At 41.6% G+C, this 27,301-nt stretch overlaps 1 protein-coding gene across 9 annotated transcripts in view; it reads left to right on the top strand.

The window, feature by feature from the left end:
* Amph (amphiphysin) overlaps positions 1-27,301 on the top strand; it is a 196,625-nt gene that overhangs the window by 133,181 nt on the left and 36,143 nt on the right. For 6 of the 9 annotated variants that reach the window (XM_051168136.1, XM_051168158.1, XM_051168167.1 and 3 more), the window contains exons 6-12: positions 927-1,034; positions 2,180-2,265; positions 10,333-10,408; positions 10,970-11,052; positions 13,207-13,345; positions 14,515-14,643; positions 26,161-26,280. In XM_051168136.1, the coding sequence (XP_051024093.1) occupies positions 927-1,034; positions 2,180-2,265; positions 10,333-10,408; positions 10,970-11,052; positions 13,207-13,345; positions 14,515-14,643; positions 26,161-26,280 (741 nt within the window). The remainder of the gene's footprint in view (positions 1-926; positions 1,035-2,179; positions 2,266-10,332; positions 10,409-10,969; positions 11,053-13,206; positions 13,346-14,514; positions 14,644-26,160; positions 26,281-27,301) is intronic. The other 3 variants (XM_051168146.1, XM_051168175.1, XM_051168187.1) reach the window with 1 other exon arrangement.

Consider the following 27,301-nt stretch of genomic DNA (forward strand, 5'->3'; position numbering starts at 1 on the left):
GGGAATGAGCTAGTCCATCAGTAGTGTCCATGTGCACTAGACACCAGCATTTCCAAAGTGATATGTCACCTGCAGAGATTCTAACACATAGCTGACAATGGTGGACTGAGGACAGATTTCTCAGGCAGCACATCTCTTAGGGAACTGCGGTTAGTATGCTACTATATTCATAAAGCCAAGCTCAGCTGTGCTGGACAGATGGCTCAGTGGTTAAGAGCGCCGCCTACCCTTCCAGAGGTCCTGAGTTCAATTCCCAGCAACCACATGGTGGCTCACAAACATCTATAATGTGATCTGATGCCCTCTTCTGGCATGCAGGTGTACATGCAGGCAGAGCACTGTATACATAATAATGAATAAATAAATCTTAAAAAAAAAAAAAAAAACCCAATCCCAGTGTGACTTTCTTCTAACTGCAGACTGCAGCATATTGAAAGTAGATGCTAACAGAGAGTCCAGGTTTGCCAGCTCCCTCAAAGCAACTCCAGGATGCCCCTGGTCTTAGATGAAAACACGCGTTTAGCTGTTTTTATCAGAACGGACACTGTTTAAAGCGCAAAGGCCTAGAAGCTTTATTCTGATTTCTAACTGTCTTTACTCATATCCCTGCTCACCTCTATCTTTTGTTAAAAACCTCACCTTCCATGCCACTGAGCTGGCTCAGCAGGTAGGGTTGCTTGTCACCAAGCCTGACAACCCACCTGAGTTCAGCCTCAGAAACTCTCCTGGTAGAAAGAGAGAACAGATTCATGTAGATTGTTCCTTAATTATCCTCACACAGACACATACACACATATGTAAATGCAGTAATTCTTTTAAACTCCTCAGCTGCTTTCAACACAGAAAGCATTTTGACCTTTGACTTTTGGGAGTCAAGGTCTCTGTGACCACATCTCCTTCAGTTCATGTGTCTTCCATGTTGGCAGAATCGCATCGCTAAGCGCAGCAGGAAGCTCGTGGATTATGACAGTGCTCGCCATCACTTGGAGGCTCTGCAGAGTTCCAAACGGAAGGATGAGAGTCGGATCTCTAAGGTACGGATGGATCCAGTGAGTGACATCACTCTCTGAACCTTAAGGCATGTAGCAACCTTCTTTTTAAAAATGAGATGTTTCCCTTCTAAAGGATGGCTGCAATCAGGACAGAATTCAAACTAAATTATAGTTTTCCAAACCACGTTAATTAAAATAAGTTTTTTTCATGTTATTATAAATGAGATCACATGAGTGAGACTTACTGACACTGGTTACACATTGTGACCAGAATAACTTTGAGCCTCTTGCAGTGTTGCAAGATCCAAGAAACCAAGAAGCATTTATGCAATTCTTTCTATATGGTCTAAGAACACTGATAAAATATAGATTCAGGTGAGAGGCCAACCTTGGAATTCTCCAACGAAACTCCCAATCAAAAATAAAGATAGCAGCGACATGTGCATAGCATTACCTTTCTTGAAGAAGGACCATTCCAGTAGCTCTGGTCCATGAGCATCACAATGGGGAACTCTGGCAGCAGGCAGGGCTGGTAAATGGATCAGAAATCTGGGAGCTCATACTTTAAACCACAAGCAGGAAGCAGAGATCAAACCCACAACTGTGCAAGACTTTAAGCTCTCAAAACTTGCCCCCAATGACATCACCCATCAAGGCTACACCTTCCAAGCCTCCCTAGAGATCATGACTAACTGGACAGCAAGTAGTCAAATACCCAAGACTGGGGGTGGGGGGGTGGAATGTGTCATCTTATTCAGTCCACCACAATCATGTTTGCCAGCAATTTGCAGATGCTAGTTAAATGGTGTCAGCTATTCACTGTTCCCTTGGACTCCAGGCTTGGTCTTTTTTTGCCAAATCCCCTTCCAATAAGGCATCTCTACATCAGATTCCCTACTGCTCACCTCTTAATAGATCCCATTAGTAAAAAAAAAAAAAAAATCTAAAGCCCCTAGCATGGCATATAAGATCTTCACAGTTTGGTTATAACTTACTTGTCTACCCTTACCAACTGTCAGGTCCTTTCTATTTCCTATTTAATTACAAAATGTTGTGGATTTTAACAAATATCTCTCCTCATAACCTTCTCATGTTACCATAAGGCTAGTTCTGTTTAATATGAAATGATGCTTTTATGTACAGAGATGTCTCCCCTTGTGTGTAAATGCATTGCATGTCATTTTTAGGCAGAAGAGGAGTTTCAGAAAGCACAGAAAGTGTTTGAAGAGTTCAATGTTGACTTACAAGAAGAATTACCATCATTGTGGTCAAGGTAAACATGCTTCTGCTCCAGTTTGCCCACCCCAGTTAGCAGCTGAGGAGGAGAGGCTTTCTTCTGTGTCACTTCCCTTGCCTGTGGTGCTTCTAGCCTGTTCCGAAGTGCCATGCCTATGCGTTCCAGGGTGGAAGCCACTTACCACGTAAACCTGCTGAATACTTGGGATATGGCTGGAGAGACTGAGGAACAGAATTTTATATTTATTTTCTTGTATCTCATTTGAATTTGATAGCCATACGTGTCTTGCAGCTGTTTAGACCTTGGTCTGTTGGTCAAGTGGAGACACAACATGTAACGAGATAATTTCCCCTAGTCTTACAGCAAGACCTCTTCAGCTCTTGGTTGGATTTCAAGTATTGTAAGACGTCATCTCGTCTTCTGACCTTGCTCTTTGGACTTTCAGCCTGAGCTGTATTCCCATTTCAGTGCTGTTGTTCATTCTCATGGTGTCCAGCGAGATTTATGTGGCTTATCCTGTTTTCACGACTCAGAGGTAGAGCCATGGAGTTGCTGGAAGCAGTGGTGCCATCTGTCTTCGGTTCTCATCAGCAGTCCCATGCCACCAGCCCCTCAGATAGAGCCTTGCTGGTCATGCTGGATCACTCTTAGTCAGTCTCCTCCCCTTCCTTCCACATAGCTGGTGGTCCCAGAGAAACTAAATACATCAGCAGGCTTCATTTCCCGCTGCTTTTGTCTACAGCTCTCTTTAACTGAAATTGCACACGGTCGTGACTTTTCACAAATACATAGTTCTTTTTCCATTTACATTGTTCAACCCTGAAATTGAAGTCGGTACTTTTAATCTTCAGTGTCTCCTGCGGGGAAGTGCACAGGATTGGACATGCAGCAGGGAACACGTACTCAGTGACGAATGCTTGAATTCCTGCCTCAAACTCACATTAGACATTCAGAAGTTATTCATTGTGTCCTGTTGTGCTGTGGTGCTCCTCAAGCCCTCTCCTCTGTGTCTTCTGCCTAATTAGTCTGTTTATCAATGATGCTGAGCTATCGACCTCAACTATTTCCAGGCCCATTTTCCTCTTCAGTTATGTCAGCTGTTCAAAAATATATTTTGCTCCTTTTTCAGATGTGAATTTTTTTGGATGTGAATATGAGGATATTATGCTTATAAAATGTCCTACCTTTTTGTTTCCCTACTTTGAGATAGGATCCCATGTACCCACGCTGGCTTTTAACTCACTCTGTAGCAAAGGATTACCCTGAATTCCTGATCCTCTTGACTTCACCTCCCAAATTCTGGGATTACAGATGTGCATACCACATGGAGCTATAAAGTATCCTCTTTCATCTTTCCTAATAAGAGTCTGTCTGATACCTGCTCCAGGTCTTTGCTGCTTATCCTTCACATGGCACATCCTTTTCTATTCACTCTGTTTGCATCTTTGCATCTGAAAGATGGGTGGTATTAAGCTTGATGCTTGCTTGTTTTTTGTTTTTCCTCTTTTGTTCTTTTATCATCTATGACTTCTCGCTTCCATGCAAAGAAAATCGTTTCAAAAGTTTGGATGCATAAAGAAGAGAAGTAAGGTCTGGGGAGATGACTTAGACGGTGAAGTGCTAGCCATGCAAGCATGAGGAGATGATGTCAGATCTCCAGGGCCAAGTAGAGCTAGACATGGTGGCATGCATTTGCAACCAGCGTGAGGGCCAGAGACAGATGGATTGCTAGAGCTCAGCAGCCACCTGTCTAGCCAATCAGCGAGCTGCATGTTCAGTGAGAGGCTTGTCAGGTGAGAAGTCTACCTCTGGTCTCCACAGGCACTCGCACACACACACACACACACACACACACACACACACACACACACACACACACACACACACTGAAAGAAGTAATCTACTGCAGAGAAGAAGGTATAGGTTGCAGACAACTGTAAATATATTTTGTTTTCTCCTTTGGGAGAGTTGCTGGAGATTGAACATACCTTGTGCAGGTAGGTACTCTGCCTCTTGACCTATATCGATACTTTGACCAAACTTGTGATTCACAGTGAAAAAGTGTTACTATAAAGAAGGAGGACTCCATATGGAATGCCTAAGCTGAACCATGGAAGTTGGTATTTGGTGAACAAATATTTCAAGCTGATGAGTACACAAGTAAAGGCAGGGGTGTTGTAACTTTTTTGAGTTTTGAATTTTTGTCTTATGTTATGTGTATGAATATTTTGCCTATGTGTATTTCTGACTATCACATGTGAGCTAGAATAGGGTGTTAGGTACTCTGTAACGGGGCCAGTTAAGGATGGTTGTCAGCTGCCATACAAGTGCTGGGAACCAAGCCCAGGTCTTCTGGAAGAGAAGCTAGTGCTCTTAACCACGGAGACATTTCTCCAGCTCCAGTTCGTGGAAGTTTAATTAATGTAATGCAGCATGAGACTGATCGGAAAGAGAATGCAAAGAAGGGGATTGTGTGCAGAAGGCAGGGCAGAGGCTAGGGGTTAGATTAATTTATTTATCCAATATTATTTGGCCGCCCACTGTGTGTGTGTCTGGCTTCTTTGATGGGCTACAGACCTTATACTGAAAGTTTCATTTTCTTTCAGCCTGCGTTGAAGGGCAAAAAAGAAACAAACAATAAAATGTCAGACAAAATAACATAATGGAGTCTGCCATGGCTGGGTGACCAGTGTAAATTCAGAGATGAGAGAAGCCTTCTCTCCACGGCTTAGTGTGGAACGAAAATGGAGGGTTGGAAATGCACTCAGTTCCATCATATGTGTGCGGGGCTTAAACGAACAGTAAGAAGTTTACAAAGATAATGAAGTCTGTAGCTCTAAAAAAAAAAAAAAAAAAAAAAATATATATATATATATATAGGAAACACTAAGGATGGGCGATGTCCATGCCCAGATATCTGAGTGGCAATATGAAGCACTGTACAGTGTCAGGAAGGCCTGAGGGAAAATGACAGCTCTGTCAGAGCCCTGAAAACAATAGACCCTCAGGATGCTGAGAAGGGAGAACACACCGATGATGCATGTGTTACGGGAAGAGAGAAGGCTTAGTCGGGGGAGGGACCAGAGGCGCTGTGGCAGCACTGGTGACCTCATAAGACATGAAGGAGCAGCACAGTGGATGCCTCTGGTTTGAAAATCTTGATTTTAGGACGGGCATGAGGAATCATCCAGCAGACACAGAGGGCTGATAGCACAAGAGAAACCTTTGAAAATCAACTCTTCATCTTCAGAAGATGGCAGTGCCAGTGGCTGAGGGTGGACATTCAGCCTGAGCATGTGCAGGGTGAGTGGTGGGTAGGAACAGTATGCGGATGTGAATAAGACTCATCAGACAGGGCTGAGGGCTGATTCTCTTGTTTCTGGCTTGAAGAGGACTGGACCCCAGCGGTCTCTGTGGCCTGGAATAAAGAACTCGTGACCTAATGTGCAGGGTGAGAGACCGTGGTGCACTCTGTCGTGAGTGGGATGCCTTCATCAAAATCCTCCTCCCCTAAAGGCTCAGGGATTAATGTGGAAGAGGAAGCATAGAGATTGCTAAAGGCAAAGGGGACGGAAGATTCCAAGAAAAACGTGTCTTCCAGAAACAACAGGACTGATGCACATATGAACCTACAGAGACTACGGTGGCATGAACAGGACCCGCACAGGCTCAAGACAGATGGAGTCCCAGCACTGAGAAGGGGAGCTGAACATGGTGCCAAGAAGCTATCTACAACTGATATCTGCAAGCAAAGAAACAAAAAGTTTTCTCCAATGAATTCCCATTGGGTATACATTGCCCTTAAGGGCAAGCCTCAGTTCCAGGAGTAGTTGGGCAATACAAAGCAAAGTCAATGGTATTTTTGTAGACTTTTTGTCTCATTTTGTTTTGTTTGAAGATTTTGTTTGTTTTGTTGGTCCTTTTCTTATTTATTTTGAGTTCTGTTTTGTGGGGGTTTTAAATGCATGTGTTTTGCTTTTGCTTTTTGTTTGTTTAAAGAGAGAGAGAGAGAAAAAAAGAGACAGAAAGAACATAAAGTTGGGTAGGCGGGTGGTGAGGAGGATCTCAGAGGCACTGGGGGAGGAGGAGTGTGATAAATATATATTGGATGAAAAATTGGATGAAAAAGCTGACAAAACCCAAAAGAGTAATCTTACGCAAGTTTTAAAAGCAGGGCCACAGGTGTTTGCAAATGTAGCAATGAGGGATTCTTGCCTGTGGCAGGTTAGAGTGAGACAGTGGGTGGCTCCACTTCACGGATGGAGGCGTGACTGTGATGCCAAGATGCAGGATCTGGCATAGATATGGAAGAGCAGGCATCCTAATGTGTTAGGGCTACGATACGGGCACTCGCTCTAGGTAGATAGCGGCATGAGTGCAGAGCTCTGTTGTGCTCCTGTGAGGACTGAGTGGAAGAGAGAGTGAATCCGTGAGACCCGCCCTGATGCAGAGTAGATGGAATAGGGTGGCAGTTCCGATGTGAAGAGGTTAAATATTTAGCAACATGAGCGTGATTGGATTCATCATCTAGGGAAACATAGAAGAACACTCCTCGTTCTCCACCTCCGTGGCAGGTGAGGTGTGGCCCCCTCCGCCTTACATGCACAACTCCTTTGGTGCATCCTGTGCACCTCAGAGGGTACAGTGAATATATGGGCTTGCATACACCATCTGGTCAGCTTCCAAATGGTTTCATCATTTCTGAGGACAAAATATGTATCAGTGATGTCAATGTGGTGACAGCGATGTCATCAAGATGGCTGAATTATTTATTTTAAAAGGTACAGAATTTGACAGCTAATCATAAGGATCCTGTTTGGAAGAATTGGTAACACCTTAAAATTCCCTTCTTAATGAAGAACTTGTGACGTGAGCCTTCTAAGGACTATCAGAACCCAGAGGCTCGGACTTTCTATACATGTGTTTCACTGCTATGCACATTAGCATTTCATAAGTCCAGGCACATCAGGATGTGCCCTTCCAATGGCTCTTTTACTTATTTATTCAGTTGTTCGTTTACTACTTTGTTGCTCATTCACTCACATAATATTCACTATGTGCTTTCTGTGTCCCAGGTGCCATATCTGGGGCCAAGGGTACAATTATGAGCAACTCAAAGGCCCCTTTTGAAAACAGTCCCTGATTCCCTATATTGGAAAAAACTTCTATATGATAAGTTGTATCACCACTATGGCCATTTTTTTTCTAAATTAAAACGTGCTACTTAATTTCTAAATTTTAAAATGAAACAAATTATTCCAAAAATATACATGCTTGTTTAGTTATTTAAAATACAGTTTTTCTTTTTGGCACTGTACCAATTATTTCTTTCTATAAAACTGATGTAACAGATAATATGACAGAGAAATGAAAATTAGACATGAAAATGCTGTGTCTTGGTTCCTGTTACTATAATAAAATACCATGACAAAAGGCACTTAAGGGAAAAGCATTTTATTTGGCTCACAGGTCCAGGATACAGTCCACTGTGACAATGAACTCACAGTGTCAGAAGCTTGAGGGAGCAAGTCACATTGCACCCACAGCACAGCGAAAAGAGAAATAATTGCATGCCTGCTGGCACTTCCCGGAGGCAATACGTTACCAGGATGGCTTGTGAGAGCTTAAGCCTCACCCTACAGCGGTCTCCCTGCCTCACACTTGCTGTTCACGGCACGGTCTCTGAGGTTCCTTGCACTGCTGCCATGCTGTCTCCACCACTATGGAGTCCTATAACTCTGGGATTGAAAGCCAAAGGAAACTGATTCCTGTCCTGGTCATGGTGTTTTATCAAAGCAGAAGACAAGTAACTGAGGCGTCTGTACCAATCTTCAAGTGAAATCTGACCCATCTTCCTGCCCCGACTACTTGTGTCTTCTCAAACAAATGCTTGCAAGCTGGATTGTTTTAGATGTTTGTGCCCATATCCATTTATTTTTCCTATTTAACCATGCATGAACTACTGTGGCATCTTGCCATGCACATGTGGTTTTATACTTTGCTTTTATAACTTCATTTAAGCATAATTGGAGCACATGCTCATTAATTAAGCCCCTACTAATACTTTTTTCTATTGAACTATAATTTCTAAGTACATTTGAGCCCACCACTATGAGTGTAGTCAGATTTTAATATGTTTTGTTGAGTAATTGGGCAAAGAAAAGATTGATTAAAGCCTAAGAAAAATTGTTATATGTTCCACTTTGACCCTCCAGAAACATTTTTCTGAAAATGCTGCAGTGAGTGCTTTTCTCTTTGCAGCATTGTCAGGGACCCCACTGTCTCTTATTTTCCATCTAGCTGTGTCTGACCTTGTTTCCTCAAGATCAAGTGCAAAGTGTGCTTCTTCCCATATCTCCAGCATATCTGCATGCTCCTCCTTCTTGCAAATCAGTGTGATTTACAGCCTTGTAAGCCTCTGCCCCTCAGAACCATCCGCCTCTCTCCTCCCAGCCTCTCACCTGAGTTCCCTTACGAGTTCCCAAACACACTACTCTGGGGTTTTTACTACTACATTCCTGTATGTCTCAGTCTATGGACACGTGGAAATACAAATATGTGTCCCTATATCTGTGGAGAGTTGGTTCCCAGAAACCCCAGGGGAAGCAAAACTCAATGGCCATGGAAGCTCTTTACATAAAAGGACGTAGTGTCTGTGTGTAGCCTACACAATCCCATGCTCCCGTGCACTTTCATCCACATCTAGATTACTCAGAAGACCTAAAACCATGACAACATCATGTAAATAGTTGTTTTGCTGTAAATTGTTCAGAAAATAAAATGGAGAAAGAATACCATCTATGTTCCGTGAAGATGCCCTCTTGTATTTGGATGGTTTGGATCAACTGATAGTTCAACCACAATATACAGATCCATGGATACAAAGAACCATATGTGCGCATGTATGTGAATGCTTGTGTGTGTGTGTGTGTGTGTGTGTGTGTGTGTGTGTGTGCGCGCGCGCGCACGCGCACGTGTGGGGGGGTGCATGTGCACGTGTGTGTGTGTGTGTGTGTGTGTGTGTGTGTATGTGTGTGTGTAAAAATAGAAGATTTGAAATCAGTTACAATAAAAACGTGAGCTTGGAGTCACATGGTGACTGAGGACAGAGGAAATAAATGTAATGTGCCAGGGACACAAGGTACAAGAGAAGCCACAGAAAAACAATGCCTTATTGATGGGACAGATTTACTATTGAATTTTTACTTCATTTCAGAATTCTTAAATTTGGCTCTGAGTTTTTATTTTAGTTAAAATTCAAAAACACCTAATTTAAGCAGAATTTGCTGACACTGACTTAACAAAAGTCATGGTTAAAAAATATTTCTTGTGACGTGTTCTGTGATTTTCTATTACATTTTCCTCTTTGGAGGTTTAAATGATGGTTTTCTCCTGACACTAGACAGTTGACCCCCGTTTACTTTTTGTAGTCAATGAGGGTCACTGCCCCCAGGGGAGTGTTGTGAACATCAAATGCGGGAACAAATAAAAGACTTTGGTGGCTCCTGGTTCCATCCACACTGATAGTCTCGCCGTCTCTTATCACACCCTACACTCTGCACAGCTCAGCTTAAGCAAGAGAAGATCATTAAGTTTCCTGTTGTCCAAGCCCTTACTCAGTTTTGTTTTGTTTTGTTTTGTTTTGAGAATTCAAATCTAATTACACAATCAGGACACTTCACAGGGTTTTGTTCTGTTGAGAATGTCATTGAAACAATAAGATGAATAAATTAAAGCTGAATGAAAAAGAATAAAGTAATTTTCTCATTTGGAGAAAAAAATTGTCCTGAGGGTAGCAGGCTACTTCTCTGTTTGGCTTTTGTGCTTCCTCTAAGGGAACTCAGATAATGACGGATGGAATTTGCCTCATGTCCCAGCACCCTTTCCATCACTTCCCTTTACAAGTGTGTTTGAGATGTTGCCGATGGGCAGCTTGTGTGCTCAGCAGCTGAGACAAGTCAGCCTTACTCTAGGATGCTATTTAATCCAACGCTGTCCCAAGTTACACATAGGAAACTTAGCCGTAATTTGTTTTATTGCCATTAAAATCCATTTTTTTTTTTGCTAACTGGTCTCTCCCTTATTTGTGTTTCTCCTTGGTAGACGAGTTGGCTTTTATGTCAATACTTTCAAAAATGTCTCCAGCCTTGAGGCCAAGTTTCACAAGGAAATCGCAGTGGTGAGTAACGGGGACTGAAAAGAAGCACAGGGCATGGCTGCTCATCCACTCTTTTACGTGGTTTTTGTAGCAGTGGCGTGTCAGTTCTCGCTGCACTATTTGCACTGCTTTTTGTCAGTAGTTTTCTATGTTCTTTGAAGATTTTGTCACAGCCTCACTGTTCTGTTTTTCTCCTCTGTTGGTTGAAGAGTTGTAAGTTCAAGTAATGTTCTAAAGTGGTGAAAAACTGGTCCCAAAGTATTTAGCCATGTTGTCATCTGCTGATTTTGTAGTTTATCAGGACAGCCATTGGACAATTTTTAACAGAACTAAAACAAACAATCAGATTTTCCTTTCTGCTTCATATTCTAGTGAATACATATTTGATTAATTTAGTGTTTGGTTCATTTCAGCTTAGCTATAGATTTTTAATTTGGTATATGGAATTTCAAGTGCCTGGAGACTAATCTGATTCTCAGAATAGTTGTATCTTGTTGTTAAACAGTTTCTTTGGGGGCAGGGGGACAATAGCATGGATGGGTACTAGGATGGCCAGTGGTTAATAGGTCTCTGTCCCCTTAGCTTTGCCACAAACTCTATGAAGTGATGACGAAGCTGGGTGATCAGCACGCAGACAAGGCCTTCAGCATTCAAGGAGCTCCCAGGTAGGCCACTGGTCCTCAAGGCTAGTTCTGCTCCGTGTGCAAGTGATGAGCTGTGGGTTGAATTTTCTGGAGTCTGCATCCCACATTATAATGTTTTAATCACCTTGTAAGGCCTAAAAGATTCCTTTCCATGTGGAGAGTGATCGCAGCCTTAGATTTTTGCCTCTTATATTTACTTCTGGCCTTCAGTTACCTCACGGTGGTACTGGTCACAGTAGAAGTAAGTAGCTGCCTCTCTGATTTGCATAGGGCCTGCGAGCAACAGTGTGGGAGAATGGTCCTTTCTACTTGTTACTTTCTCTGGAATAGAACAAATTCAAAAATCCCACAGTTTTGTGCTGATTCTTAGCTATTGAAGAAAGGAAAGAAGTGGAAACTTTATCACCCTCTCCCTACCTCTGCATCCCCACCTTCTCCTGTAATTTTTATTTTTTATTTTTTTTTCTCCTATAATTTTTAAATCTCTTTCATTTCACCTAGGCTCAGCAAGCCTTGAGCAGGGAGTTAGAAGTTCTGGGTTTCAGTTCAGTGCCTCTGTGGCTAACTTTCTGTGCTTTCCTTATGGAGTACCAATAACCCTTTTAGTTAAAAAAAAAAAAAAAAAAAAGAAACTTGAAAACATCTAATGAAAAAGTGGGGTGCTGTGGCATGAAACGGTTTCTTGAAGAAAGCAACGTTCAGCTCTGAGATTCTACGCCTGAGGTTTCTATACCACTCGTTGTAAACACTCCCATGGATGAATTTACAGGATCACGCATAAACATATGCAGACGCCAACTCCTCCATATGTCAGCGTCTGAAGATTGCTATTTTCATCACTTACTGCTCCTTAGCATGGCTGTAACTGCAGCCCCTGCTACAGCTGCCGTAGCAGCAGGCACATCTTCTCCCTCCAAGGGAAGGAGGTGGCCTAAAAGAATCCAGGAAAGAAACAGAATCAAGGCTCCAGCATTGTTTTTTATATTATTGAGCTAGGAAGAAGAGAAGAAGAAAAAGAAGAAGAAGAATATGAAACTGCCTTTTGGACATTGTAAAAGGAAATTAAGAGAGGCTCCCGCACATGGAAATGAAAGCAACAGATGCATTTGCAAATATCAGTGTCATAATCAGCTAAAGTAAGAAGTAGGGTCACAGCCACTTAATGAATGTCTTTTATTCTTTTTTATTTTTTTATTTTTTACATTCCTCTGCAGATCAAGGTGGTGAGTTTGCTCTGTGGGCAATGTGTAGACTAGAGCATAGATGGGGATGTTTCTAGCCAGAGGTTATGATTGCTGGCCCCAAGCCTGCATCATGTAGAGTCTCTTCTCTAAAGAACCCAGCTCGCTTGGCTCTTGCGTGCGTAGACCGTGCTGCTGCGTCTGTCCTCCTATTTAGATCACAGACTCCATTCCTTCTGGCTGTTGTCTTTAGAAGTTCTTAGAGAGTAGGACGTCTTAGTCATCCTGCCAAGCTGTTCCCAAGCATCTGGCAAGGTGCCTAGGACATGGTGGCTTCTCAGGAAGTTGTGGAATCTCACCTGTCACGTGGCCTGCTGGCACGTTGCAAGGTGTCTGAGTTAGTCACTGTTTCATAAAGTGTAGAAAGAAGAAATTGGTGAATCAAAAAGTAATCCCACAAAATATTTATTCTCTCTCTCTCTCTCTCTCTCTCTCTCTCTCTCTCTCTCTCTCTCTCTCTCTCTCTCTCAAGATGCCTTTGAAAATAAAAGTGTCAGTTTTCTGGGTGATTTTCTATAGGTTATAGTTTTATTATTACACCTTATGTTGGGAATTCTTGGAAGCTTGTTTGGCATGTGGAGGGAACACATTTGTACTAAGGCTTAAACGCAAAGGTAGTAAAACACTGAGTGTCTTTCTTTCTTTGTTTTTAAACTACTTATGCTCTACCATTTTCATATCTAAAGCAGAGACAATATTGTGTGGCTGCTGTAAAGAAAAGAGGTCACGCATGGCTGCAGTCTGGGCCGCAGGGAACAATAAATGCGCCAGCTATCAGCATTGATTACTATTCCTAATAACTAGAATTAACATGGTGGCAGGGAGTAAAATAACAGTGAGACGAGCTTCAGGATTTCTCTGGGATGAAGAATTGTGGGTGCTAGGAACCCTGTTTCTCAGAAGGCTTCTTGCTCAATCCTCTGTGCCCATCCAGTGACTCGGGTCCTCTTCGCATTGCAAAGACACCATCGCCCCCAGAGGAGCCTTCACCCCTGCCCAGCCCAACAGCCAGTCCCAACCACACACTAGCGCCTGCATCTCCTGCCCCAGTGCGACCCAGATCACCTTCACAGGTAGGACCTGTGTGCCAGGGGCATGGGAGAATCCACGGGGAGGGGACTTGATCTGAGATCCTCCTGTGGTGACCAAGCATTGCAAAAAGTTTCTATGGCAAGGCTAAGGTAAAAGACAGTAAACACCAAATTATTGTGACTGTCTGCTCTTCTACTTGATTTTGGTTTTTCTCCTGTACTCAGTGTTTGAGCCATTTGGGTCTTCTTGTCCCATCCCTACCTTCCTGGGCTGGACTATACTCCTCTTTACTCTCTCTTGCTCTTAGAGTCCTGTCTTTCAGAGGCAGGGGTGGGGTCTATTCAGTGATGGAGCACTTGCCTGACTTGCCCCATGCTCGGAGCACAGTTACTAGCCTTGAAAAACAAAAATCATATCTTTAGAGTTCCATTAATTGTGCATTCTTCCGAAACCTCCTTTTCAGTGCTACATTGAGGTCAAGGAACTCCAGGACTGAAGGATTTTAGGTATCCCCCCCCCATATTGTGTTACATATGAATGGTCACTCAACAAAAGCCTAAAACATGTTAAAAGAAACTGTAAGGACTGGGAGCGGGGGTGGAGGGTAGGAACTAAGGAGAAAAAAATTTAGCACTTTTGATTTCCCTACATTGAGTGAAGATAGTATTTCTGTAAGGATGTGGAGTGTCCATGGTCCACTATAAGCTTTCATCAATATGGTAGAAGCTGGAACATGGCAGGAAGATAGGTGTAGCAGGTTCTAAAGCTCCCATTTCAAAATCCTGGCGTAGAAAATGAAGTGGAAGCTATTTCTGGTTGGCCTCGTTGATTCAACTGGGAAAAAACTATCTTGATTTTTGTTTTGAAATTCCAATTTTCTGCTGATGAGAGAAATCATTTGTAGTTGAGCTGAGAGAATGCATGGCCTCTGTGTGACCTCATCGGTCCTGCAGCTCTGAGCGGTACTCAAATTGAGATGCATAGACTCTCTTCTCATGACCCGACTTCTTCCAATTGGACCACTGGTTGCAGTGTTCAGAGAGCCTCGCAAGTGGGCAGCATTCTTGACTTGAATCAAGTAATATTCCACCTATGTGCAGCTCAGTTTTCAGTCAGAAGTCAGTCTTACATAGCTGTGTTCTTGTGACATTTCTCAAAGCTGTTGCAGACAACGTCTTTGGCTGCCATGTTTGTGTTTCCTGCTTCCTAGACAAGGAAAGGGCCTCCTGTCCCACCTCTGCCTAAAGTCACCCCAACAAAGGAGCTGCAGCAGGAGAACATCATCAATTTCTTTGAGGACAACTTTGTTCCAGAAATCAATGTGACAACACCTTCCCAGGTGAGTGCTCAGGGCATCTGGATAACCATGAAAGTGCCACGGTGGGAGGGACTCCCCAGCTGACTGTAGAGAAAGTAGCAGATATTTGAGCCATTAACAGAACTTTGTCACTTGAGCTTGTGTCATTGCTTTGTATAATCAAAAGAATATTAAATGTAAGATGTATGGCATTTGAATATTCTAATACCTATTGAGTAGAATATATTTACTACAGGGTATATTGAAAAGTGTAAAGTGAAGAAGACTCACTGTCATCCTACCAGTGTGGCGTAACCTTGAGCACACTCTGGCCTCTTTTCTTTCTGTCCCCCTTGAGGATTCACACTTTAAAATTCAGGTTGTGCTGTTATGCAGCCCTAACATAGCAACTTCAGTTCACTGGTCATATTTCTGCCACAGTGTTGTCTTTACAAAAGCCCTGAACGTAACTATTCTACAAGCTGGTTGTCCCAACCCCTGACTCTCAGCTAAATGTTAATTTCCAGACTGCACCAGCTCCCATCTTTGCTACTAGCCAGGGTCATTTTCTGTTTCTTCCACATTAACATTTACACTGAACATATTTTAAGATGGCTTGTCCTTGCTCAGTAACCAGTGTCCACCCATGGCAGCATCCTCTCAGTTCCATCACAAGTAGAAATGTTAGTCCTCTAGGAACCTGTGTGCTTAGCTGAGGAGATCCCTGTCTTGGGGATGAGGCTATTACCTGGTAAGCAGGTGACACAGAGTAGTGCTGATAGCAAGATAAGGTCCAGAAGTGTTCTTTCTTTGGAAGTGTTTTATTTGAAGTTTTTTTTTTCTGGCCCTTATACAAGGACCCTCATGGTGGGGACAGAGAGATCCAAAGTGCTTTTGAAAATTACAGACACCAGTAGAGTCCTTCAGTGTTCTGGGAGCATTAACTCTTGCTAGTATTGCTGAAAGAGATGGGAAATAGTTCTTCAGGATGGAAGCCTCCTAGCTTACAGCTAGAGATGCTCACCTGCTCTCTGTACCACTTTCTTAGGACCTCATGGAACCTCTCTACTGGAACCAGACGTAACTGATGGGTGATGTGTCACATTTGTTAGTCTGTCAACTGAATTTGAAATTACTACCCACTGAGAGACATATGGCAGTTCATTGGGGTGTGGGGAGCATTCCTTGTCATTTAACCTGTTTTCTTTTAGTTTAAGAGAAAGAAGAGGGGTTCTGGTTTTGTTCATTTGTTTGTTTGTTTGTTTGTTTGTTTGTGTTTTACCTGAAAAGCACCTTGTCTCCAGGGCCTGGATCACTGAGTATGAAATACAGCACTACCAGTTCACTAAGTAGCCCCTGGTTTTGCACCAATGTGTCCAGAAAAGAGAAATGGGATTTAGATTTTGGTTTGTCAATTTGGGCTTTTGAGTGAGGGGAAAATCTAGTTTTATTTCAAATAGACTGAAACTTCCTTTTCTGTAGTGTTTTAAACACTTTCTAGTTGCTTGTCCTTCTATGACTGTAAGCAGCATGTGTGTCACTTCAGCATGTACCCAGTGTGTCCCTACTCTTCAGACCCCTCTAAGGGCTGCTGTTTTGATCAGTTGGGAGTCTACATGGTCTAGATCAGTGATGGTGAGCTGGCTGCTGCCATGAACTAACAGCTTCTGTTCCTGGAGCTGTCCTGCCAAGCCAAGGCTGTGTAATCACTGCCCATATACAGCCGTCTCACATAAAAATAGTCTTATTTCAAGTGTTTCATGTAGGATTTTGAACACTTATGTGCTATATCCTTATAATATTAGTTGCATTGAGAAGACTGTGTGTCAGGGCATTCACTATAAGCTAATGGATTATAAAATCTGGGTAATAATCTTTTGGGCAGCGCACAGATGAATGGTTAGTAGAGGGAAGATAGCCATTCACGATGAAAATGGGACAGTAATTGCAATTATTGAAAACTGGAAAGCAGAGGATTATCTGAAAAGATTTCTCCCTACATTAATGCAAAATTATTCTTTTCAGTGTCGCCTCTTTTTTCTTTTTCTAAGTGAGTCATCCTACATTTAGAAGATGGTTTATGGCTGCAGATGGCTATTTTTATCATGCACTTAATGGGAAAGAAAAATGCCTGTGTTAATCCTGGCCAGATGCTGCAAATGTAAGAAGCAAATCCTATCCTGTCTGGTGGAGAAATCACCTTTCCCACCTGTGTCCTTGGGCCTGAGACTAGCCTTCCACCAAGCCTGCAGAGCCCTCTCATGGCCCAAACCTCAACTGTAGCTCAGAATGTTCTCTGTCAAATCCTTTTTTTCTCTCTACTCATAGGGACACCATGGAATGTCAGACCAAAATGCTTTGCCTGGTTTCCTAAATTTCTGTTCACAAAAATAAACTGCTAAAGGACAAGCTCATTCTTTCCCAATACTCCCTCAGCAGAAGGTCAACAGTAGCTGGGTGTGGTGAGCCACGCCTGTAATTTCAGTACTCAGGGAGGCAGAGGCACACAGATCTCTGTAAGTTCGAGACTAACATGGTCTACAAAGTAAACCCAGAACAGGCAGGACAGAGAAACCCTGTCTCCAAAAACAAAAAACAAAAAACAAAAACAAAACAAAACAAAAAAATAAACCAAACAACAACAACAAAACAATGACAAAAACAAAAGAATGTAAACAATGAAATACAATCCTATGAACATATCTTTTATTATGTTTTAATTTTTTTATTAATACTTTGAGAATTTCATACTGTACATTTTGGTAGCATTAACCCTTTCCCTGATTTGTCCAAGATCCGCCCCCCTTCCCTACCCACCTTACTCAGCTTCTCCTCCCCGTCTTCCCTCTTGTCCTCCTCCCTCTCCTTCTTCATCAGGCCTAACTTATGCTGCCCATATACTGTCAAGTACGTGGCCTTCCACTAAAATGTGGTCACCCTACGAAATACCCATCAGTAAAGAAATCTGGCTCGCCCTCACCCCAAAGCCGAAGCTATCAGCTATTAGTAGCTCCTCAAGTAGGGGTGGGACTTTGTGAACAGCTCCCTTTCGGTGCTGAAATTCTGTCTGGCTTCAGCTTGTACAGGTTTTATGCATGCTGTCCCAACCTCTGTGAGTTCATATGTGAAACTGCCCTGTTGTGTCCACAAAATAGTTTCCTTGTGGTCACCCACCAACTCTGCCTCTCGTAATCTGTCTGCTCAGCTCCTCCACAATGATCCCCATTGGAAAAAGGGGTGCGTGTGGCATAGATGCCCCATTTAGGATTGAGTATTATGCAGTTACTTTCTAATTCTCTGTGTTCTGACCCGTTGCGAGTCTCTGTATTAATTGCTATCTACCACAAAAACATGTTTCTCTGATGACAGCTGAGAGATGCCTTAGTCTATGGATATAGCAGTAACTCACTAGGATTTGGTTTAATCTATGTACATTTAGTGCAATAATAGTAATAGGTTTTCCCTCTAGACTCTCTGACCTGTCTATCCTCAGGCTCCTGGACCAACAGTGGTACCAGAAATAGGTTTTTAACTTGTCGAATAGGCCTTACATCCAATCATAAAGTGATTGTTCATTCCCATGGTATTCATTCCACTATTGTACCTTTGGACATGTCTTAACATGTAGGTTGTTATTATAGATTTTATGGTTCACAGCTGGGTCGGTTAGTGATTAAGTTTCACCTCTGGTAACATATAGCACCATCTCAACAAAAACAAACAGACAAAAAACAATAAGACCTAAAAAAAAAAAAAAGAAGAAAGACAGAAAGAAAGAACAAATGAACAAAAGAAAGAAAGCAAGAAATGTCCCCTGCTCATCCCTACACACAAACACAGAACATGAAGTCTGCTTTGTGTTTCCCAACTACTCATGAGCATTGGGTCCTCCAATAGAGTTGCTGATATAGCCAGTGGCACTCCATTATTGAAAATTAATTTTCTCTTTTCTAGTAGGCACCTATTACAAATAGCTTCTTGGGTAGTGATTTTTTTTCATCTACTTCCTCTTCTTGGTGCTGAGACTTTATCTTGTTTAAGTCATCCTGTGCATGCTGTGCATCTCTCTGAGTTCACATGTTTATAAGTCCTGTTGTGTCTAGAAGATACTGTTTCCTTGGAGTCATGAATAGCCACCTCTGGCTTTTAAAGTCTTTCTACCTCCTCTTTCTTGTAGATAGATGCCTGAGCATTGAGGGGGGTTTTAATAAAGATATCCTATTCATGATCAAGTGCTCCAAAGTCTCTCACTCTGCTCATTGCCCAGTTGTGGTTCTGTGTTAACTACCATCTAGTGCAGGAAATATCATCTCTGATGAGGATGGGTGCATGAGTCATTGGTCCATTAAGAGCCATTTAATTGTTGTGTTCCTTTAGCAAATTAGTGGTAGTAGCTTTTCCCCATAGGACCTATCAACTACCTGGTCTTAGGTTCTTAGCTACTTTAGCTGTGTTAAGATGGTTTCTCTCTCTAGGAGTGAGCCTTAAGTCCAATAAAAACAAAGGGTTGGTTACTTCCATAATATTTGTGTCATGCCACTAATGCACTAGTATTGTGGCTATTTTAAATAGAAAAGCAATGCATGTTCTTAAAGAGCACCAATCTCATGACATGCTGTAAAACGGGGGACTCAGGTTGGGGTCATATGAGACTAGGAGCATCTCCAGCCAGTGTCTCCTCGTTATACCTCATGCTAGAATCCTCAAGGTTCTGTGACACACTTCAACAAAAGCCCCAGTTTACTTTTCTTTAAACTACATTCACTAATGGGCCCAGACCTTGTTCTTGACAAATAGGTTTGGTAAAATATTTTAAGAAATAAATATTTAAGTAATGTATCTCTGGGAAATGAATCTATGGGTATAATTAAGGGCTTAATAGTTCACAACAAAATAAAGCAATCACATAGATACACACAACATCTAGGCACACCTATGTAGGAGTCTAGCCCTCTCTTTCTCTGATTTTTCTTCAGAAAATGATTTAAATGTTTTCTAGTTTACCTTAAGGACTTGATTTCAAATCCATTCTTGTCTGCCACCAGAGCCTTCCTGAGGGATTCTTGGCTCAGAGTAAGTTTTTGTTTTTATTTTTTTTCTATATAAAATTCTTAATTACTTGAAATATCCATGTCAGTAACATTCTGCTATCAAGTCACATGGGAATACAAACATTAAGTGTCATGTTAGTCAGAGGGAGCAATTTACTCAGCAGCCACTTTCTTATATTGGGACCTCTTCACATGGCCAATTTATCTCTCTGTCAATCCACTAGTTATCATGGAAGCTCATTCTAATCAAAGCAGCCATCCATCTTTCTTGCCCTCTTCATCACTGTTGGCTTTCACACTGAGTCACAGCATGATGAAGGCATTCCACGAACGCCATGGTGTGCTGAGCCCAGGATGACTTTGCAGTCCTTCAGCTGGCTTCTGAGAAAACAAAAACAAAGTAACTAGGAAATTGGTTCCCTAGGACACTGAGTTCATTGTGTGCCAACTTACCAGGACACAGCCGGGTTCCTACGTGTGTGTGTGTGTGTGTGTGTGTGTGTGTGTAAGAACGTGAAGCAAGTGTGACACTAGGAGGATGACGGTGAGTCAGTTCGTAGATAAAAGGACCTGAGTTACATTACTCTTTTAAATCTTTCTAGGTTGTGTGAAAGCACTTGATAGTATTATTTTTTTAATGAGTAACGTTTGCTTTCTTCTAAGATTGTGAATGTTTAAATCCTGTCAGTGTGCCGCTGTTCAGGTTAACTGTGCTGTGTCTACAGCACTCTCCTCATCCAGCGCCAGTCTGGCAGTGAGGTTTCCTCAGCTAATGCTCCCCCATGTGTATTGATGAAATGCTACCACTTTGCTCGTTGGTGGAAGTTATCAACTCTTTGTTAAGTGAAAGCTATTGATATGTCACTAAAAATGACTCCCGACCAGCCTTGTTGCCACAAGCTTTATCCTCTGTGACTTCAGCTTCCCGTTTGACCTCCCCGGCGTCATTACGAAGTTTTCGAAACAAGCAAATACTGGGGATATAGTAAGTGTTCTTCAAGTGTGTTGAAAGATCGGAAGTGGGAACAAGCTCTAGAAGAAATAGCAGTGCCCTCATTGGTCTGGCTCATCAAAATCCTGCGTCACGATTTAACACTGTGTGACTGTATGTATGCGTATATGTGCACATGAAGTTATGGAGTCTAGTTTTTGGAAGTACGTTGCAGTATCTATTGCCTCACACGATTTTGGAGGCTTTCTATGCTAAAAAAAGGACATATAACTAACACAAAACGTTTGTAAAAATAAAACAAAACACAAGATAAAAATTAGAAAGCACAATTCAAATTCTCAGAAATAATATTTTTAGTAATCCTATTATGATATTATATTTTTATTTAAATAGTTAACAATGTGGTTTTTGAAAATTTTATAATTTTCTATTGTCTTCGTAATCTGTTGAATATTGTGCTGCAACTATAGGAGGAGGACAATCTCGGTTTGACTTGACCTCGCCCTTATAAACAGCAGGCTGAGTTCACTGTAAGGGTGTGTCGTGACAGATGTGACACTTCCTACTGCTGGTTCTTTTCATTAGTCAGTATACTATGCACTAACATACAGTAAGGTGCACACATTTACAATGTACTGTTTGACCTGTGTATACACCTAAGAAACCACCAGTAGGCAGTTTAAGGCGAGTATAATTGTATGATTGTTAACACTACTGCCAAAGAGGGAGATACTCTCAAGCTTTGGATAGACACACATTTTAGGTGTTGGGATGGCGCTGTTGAACCGGAGTGTAGTTGCTGGTTGACATTGAGTGTACAGGCTAACGATATATCTAAGTTCTGATTTGTCTAGCCTATAAGTTCATTGTCTTTCTCTGTGAAAGTATTTTCTGGTTTCATTGCGCCTTCCTTATTGGTTTGCAGTGAACAGTTGTAGACAATCTTTGCTTGATGTGTTTTGAAATATTTCATACTGTAATGCTATCATAAATCAAACTTTAAGTTTTCAGTTTGTGGTGGTTAATATTATATGTAAGTACAATTAATTTTTATGTATGAATGCTGTGTCATACAAAACTGAAAACCCAATTATTCATTCCTACAGTGTTTTATGAATTCCATCGCCTCTTCTTTATGTACCATAGCTTTCTGTGAATAAACATAGTTTCATCCTTCCTTCCTTCTAACTTAGATAACATGGCTTTTTTTTTTCTTGTTTTATTTCAGTGGTTTCTATCTTCATTATAATTTTGAATAAAAACAACAAAGGGGCCTTAGGAATTCAATAAAGTAATAGTTTTTTTAAAAAGTACTCTAAAAATTTGACTACTTGATATGCAAATATGAGCAACATTCTGGTGGCAATCTGTTTTGTTGTTTTTAAATTCGTTCAAAATCTTGTATGATGTGAGCACCCTCAGGAATGACCCTTGGGATTAAAAAAGTAAAACTGATATGATTTGAGCCCAAAGAAACAGGACACACACTTGCAGGCAGTCAAATGACTATTAGAAATACATAGTTAGAGTGATTTTTATGTAGCCACAGATAATATGTCATTAATAGCAATAATATCAGCTTCAGTTATTCATACTTTTATGTATTATATAGCACACTTATTGTCTTTATTATTCATGAGAATTCTACTAGGTCATATTGCATTCATTTTATGAAAAGTAAGAATGAAGTTCAAAGAAGCTGAATTAATTAATCTTTGATCTCTCTGTATCCACGCAGCCCTAACATGACTCATTAGGCTCAAGGGGAAAATAATGTTTGTGTTTTTGTGGCCCATTTTTGTATGGCAAACCATTTTCCAAGGAACCTTTATGGTCCCTGTCTTAAATGCATGAATGATACAGAGTCACAACAGTAGTCTAGAAAGGTCCTAGGGTCAAAGGGACTTGTCTACAGTGCTGCCTCTGCTTCCCAGTGTATCTGCAGGGCCCACAACAAGACCATACCAGTCAACGTTAGTTGAGGATGAGAATGTTCAACCAATTCTTTTACTTCCCAATGAGCACACAACACCATTGTCTCTCCATTTTAAAAATAAGGATTATATTAAACAATGCAGGTAAAATGCAGCTTGGAGAACAGTAGCTATTTTAAAAGACATAATAGTACCATTGTCACAGACTGCATTGAAGTATATTAACATGACTTAATGTTGGAACATGCCCACTTCTTAGACTATCATCTGCCTAGTACACTTCATTGTTTTGTTTGTTTGTTTTTGAGAATTTTATACACTGATCATATGTATCCCACCAGTTTGCCCAGATTCTCCCATTCACCACTCAAATTCATGTTCTCTTCTTCTTCTGTGATATGTATAACTAGTGTCCTGTCTATGTGTATAGATACAGGGCTTAGCACTTTGGCAGGGCAATCCACCAGGGAGCTCCTGCCCACAGAAAACTGATTCTCCTCAGCAACTATTGAGCTTTACATCCTGGGATGAAACACTGTGAGCCCTTTTCTCATCCTCAGTGGAATGCTGCCCTGGTATGGTCTTGTGTAGGTATTCATAGCCATTGAGAGGTCGTGGGTTGAACATACTTGCCATGTCTAGAGAACATTATTCTGTAGTACTCTCCCCAGTTCCTTGGCTCTTGCACTCTGTCCCCCACTTCCACAATGTTCCCTGAGCTTTTGCTGTAGGAGTTGTGTTACTGATGTCACATTTGGAATTGGGCAATGACAGTCACTTACTCTCTGCACTTTGATCAGTTGAGGTTCTCTGTAATAACTCCTTTTCATTGTAAAGAATGAGAGCCATTGGTAAGAGGTGAGAGCGGCACTATTATATGCGTATAAGGATTGGCATTTTGAAGGCAATTAGATACTATATCAGTTTAGCAAGTTGGCAGCAGTAGGTCCTCCTGTAGAGCTTATGACCTCCCCGGCTGTGAATTCTTAGCTAGGTTTACTGTGCTTAGGCTTAAATACAACCAAACAGCTGTTGGCTAGCACAAGACAGTGCTACCATTACATCATCAAGCATCTCTTCCCAGATGATTGTTGTCATTTTTGTAGCTCACAGGGATGAACAGTTTAGGACTGTTGACAACTTTAATAGAACCAGTAGCCTTTATTTTGTAATCTATAAAGATTTGAATAGCAAATGTATTCAGGAAAACACTGTAATCGATGATGAGAAAAAAGACAGGGTAATGAGAATAAAGAAGAAGGTGAAGGAAGATGAAGTGGTGGAGGATGACGAGGATGAGGAGAAAAGGGAAGAGATCAAAGAGTTAAGGAGGGGGTGCTGCTCTTTCATGCGCTGCTTTAGCACATTCCTACAGAGCTCTGGCTTTGATAGACAGGGACAGACATTTTTTCCGGTGTTCTTAGTGGTCACACAGGTTCCCGACTCTTCCATTCTCTAGGCTTCTAGGTCTGATTAACCAGTTTCTGTTCAGTTCAGGGAAATAGCTTGATTTCTGCTACCTTTTTTTTTCTAATGACCTGTTTGCTATGGTAGAAACATGATACTTTTGTAGGGAAACACTCTCCAAAATTCTGTATTGGGCATGGTCAGATTTATAAAGTGTATATTATTTTTTTTCACATGTGTATATAATATATTTTAATGGTAGCAATCTTCATCATTCCTTCTTGAACTCCTCCCAGACCCCTCCTACCACTCCCCACTTCCAACTACATGTCTCCTCTTTACAGAGGACATGGTAAGCAGTTTTAGGATTTAAATTATTAACAAAAGAAGTGATTTGGGGAGAAGAATGTCTATGAAATTTTAAAAGCATATGAGGAATAATGCTGAAAAAATTGAAAGCTAAAGACTAATATTAAAGCATATATATGACACACACATATATGTGTGTGTATATGTGTATGTATATATACATATATATATGCATATATATATGACCCAAAAAGAACCAGTGCAAACTGTCTAGAAAAATAAATTGGACTATAAGGGGATGGAAGAAAGAGTAAGGTGTATTGGGGTGAATATGGTCAAAATATACTTGATTTAGAACCTATTTATGAAGCCTTCACCCATACAATGAACATCCATCATTTAGAACCATAACAAAAGAGACACTGAACTGAAAAATATACTTTAAGTTTGACTTAATTAAATATCCTTACTTTAAAAAATATTATAAAGAATATGACCAAAAATCCATCCCTAAATATTAAAAATAACTTAGTATATATAAAGTTTTAATGTAGTAATAGGAATGCATTATTCAATTAGAAAGGGGGCCCACAGATTGGAGCACAGCAGCTTTACTACTCAACAAATGTGGGGTGTTAAAGGTTTACCCATTACACCCTTGCAGCTGCTCTTCCATTTCTGTATTCTGACGTTTGTTTCTTTGATCAGTAGTGAAAACAATTCCTGTTCTTCAAAACCTTTCTTCAAACACTTCAACTTTATGTAGTATATTACCCATTGACGTGCCCTTTCAATTTCTACAGACACACACAAAAACTGTTCAAAATTGAAACATACCAAATAGCAGGAACATGTTATTTGCCTGTGTGGAGCTGCCCCCAATTCCCATCCCTGTGATATAGCTTCTGGAGACCTTGTCTCGGCTCTGCCCTTTGCTTTGTAGCTTGAGCCCAGGTTAAACGAACTCTGATCCGTGCCATTTTCCTGTGTCCCATTGCTACAGGGGAACAGATGTCAATGTCTAACACAGTCTTATAGTATGAAATAGACTTTCAATCTGTGTCTTAGTTGCTTACCTGCTTTCCAGCTAAAAATTATTACAGAGTGGAGGGGTCACGATGTTGCAGCAAATGGCAGTTGGCAGAGCACTCTCTGCCTTTTTAACTACCATTCTTACACACACACACACACACACACACACACACACACACACACACACACACACGGTAGGGTGGATCATATGATAGCTACATCAAGGAACGAGGCATTAATTCCTGAGGAGCAGCAGCTAAGAACACGAGGTGGCTCGTCACGCTGAGTCCACAGTTAGGAAGAAGAGAGAGCATAGGAAGGGAGCAGGCTGTAAAATGTCCAAACCTTATTCTCACATGTCCACATGAAGCTCCCATAGTCTTACCCCAAACTGCCATCCAGCAGGTGGGGACCAAGTGTTCACACTCTTGAGCATCCGGGACACATTTCAGGCTCACTCCTCTCATGGGAAGCATGGGAAGATGGGGAGGATGAGGGAGGTGAGATGGGCAGCACTATGCATCACTTCCTAAGTGTTAGCAGCATTGATGTACGCCACTGCAGTAGGGTCTACTAATGGGTTCAAATTGCAGTGTATTTTTGTATTTTTTTACAGCCGTGTGTAATTTTTTTGTTCTGGGTAATTTTCTGATGTGCACTCTTTGAGATAACTGAAAGGGAGATTACTTTTAGCGGTGTGGCATTCCAATACCTCCCCTTCGTGGGCAATCTAGCCTGGGGTGTGGTCCAGGGAGATGGGTTATGTGTGCCTGGATCTTACCACAGTATTGGATGAAGTGCAGACCTAGCTCAGGCATCTCACTGAGACATTCCATCTTGACCCGCTCCATAAACTTCTATCCATCTGTCTTAGCAGAATGAAGTCTTGGAGGTGAAGAAGGAGGAGACTTTGCTGGATCTGGACTTTGACCCTTTCAAGCCTGACGTGACCCCTGCAGGTTCTGCTGCAGCGACCCACTCACCCATGTCTCAGGTATACAGTGAGTGGGGGGTGTTTAGAGGTGATGAACCTTAATAATTATGTGTAATTGGTTATCTGGTCATCGCTGTGCCTTTCGACTGATGACTGGGTAGTTATCACTGCCTCACTTGCTCTCAAAGGAGTATAGGTTCTGATAATGCACCTCATGGCCTCCTCAAACAAAGCTGTCTACATTTCCCATTTCCCTACTTCTTTCCTCAAATTTTGCAAGTCAGGGTGTATTTCAGTAACTATCAGGCCATGCCCCCACAGAAACGTACTTGTAGTCTGGATGGTTCTGAGCTTGAAGCTGCACTGGAGGCCATCTTGCAGAACCATGCCCTGGCTGCTGAGCACGGATGGATATGGAGTACCTCGCTTCTTAGGCTCATTCCTGCTCCACACTCCCTCACTCTCTCTTCTTCTGGCAGTTACTGTGGTAAGAGTCTCTGTGAGTGGGATACCTGCACCGGTGTGTACACCTGTGGATGTCAGGATGATGCTTTTGGAGTAGTCAGTGTATAATTGTCCATTTTCATGGAAGGCAGGCTACACAAAATTTGATGCAACAGTGAAATGTGGTGGTACATACCTGTAATCCCACTCACTACTCAAGAGGACGTGATGGGAGAATTGAAAGTCAGCAGCCAGCCTGGGTTACAGTGTCTCAGGACAAAACACAAGTCAGCACTATTGAGAGTAAGTGTGTGTGTTAGGGGCAGGTCAGGCACTCACATTTGTCTCTGAGAATGTCCAAGATTTTAGAGTATACTGCAAATTAAAACTAAACTCAAATTAGATGTAATATGAATTATTTTATTTTTCAATAAAAATGTGTTTAGACAAAAAAAAAAAAAAAAAAAAAAAAAAACTAAAATCATTACAAAATTCATCTGGGAATTGAGCACTGACTTGATTTCTAGTCTTGATGACTTGAGCCATTATAGCTATCTCCAGGAGAATGGAAACTGCTCCATGTGGACAGTCTTCCTGCTATTTTATGCTTTGTCAGCCTGACGTGACTTCTGAAGGC

Source organism: Acomys russatus, chromosome 3 (assembly GCF_903995435.1).
Source record: "Acomys russatus chromosome 3, mAcoRus1.1, whole genome shotgun sequence".
Classification (NCBI taxonomy): Eukaryota; Metazoa; Chordata; class Mammalia; order Rodentia; family Muridae; genus Acomys; species Acomys russatus.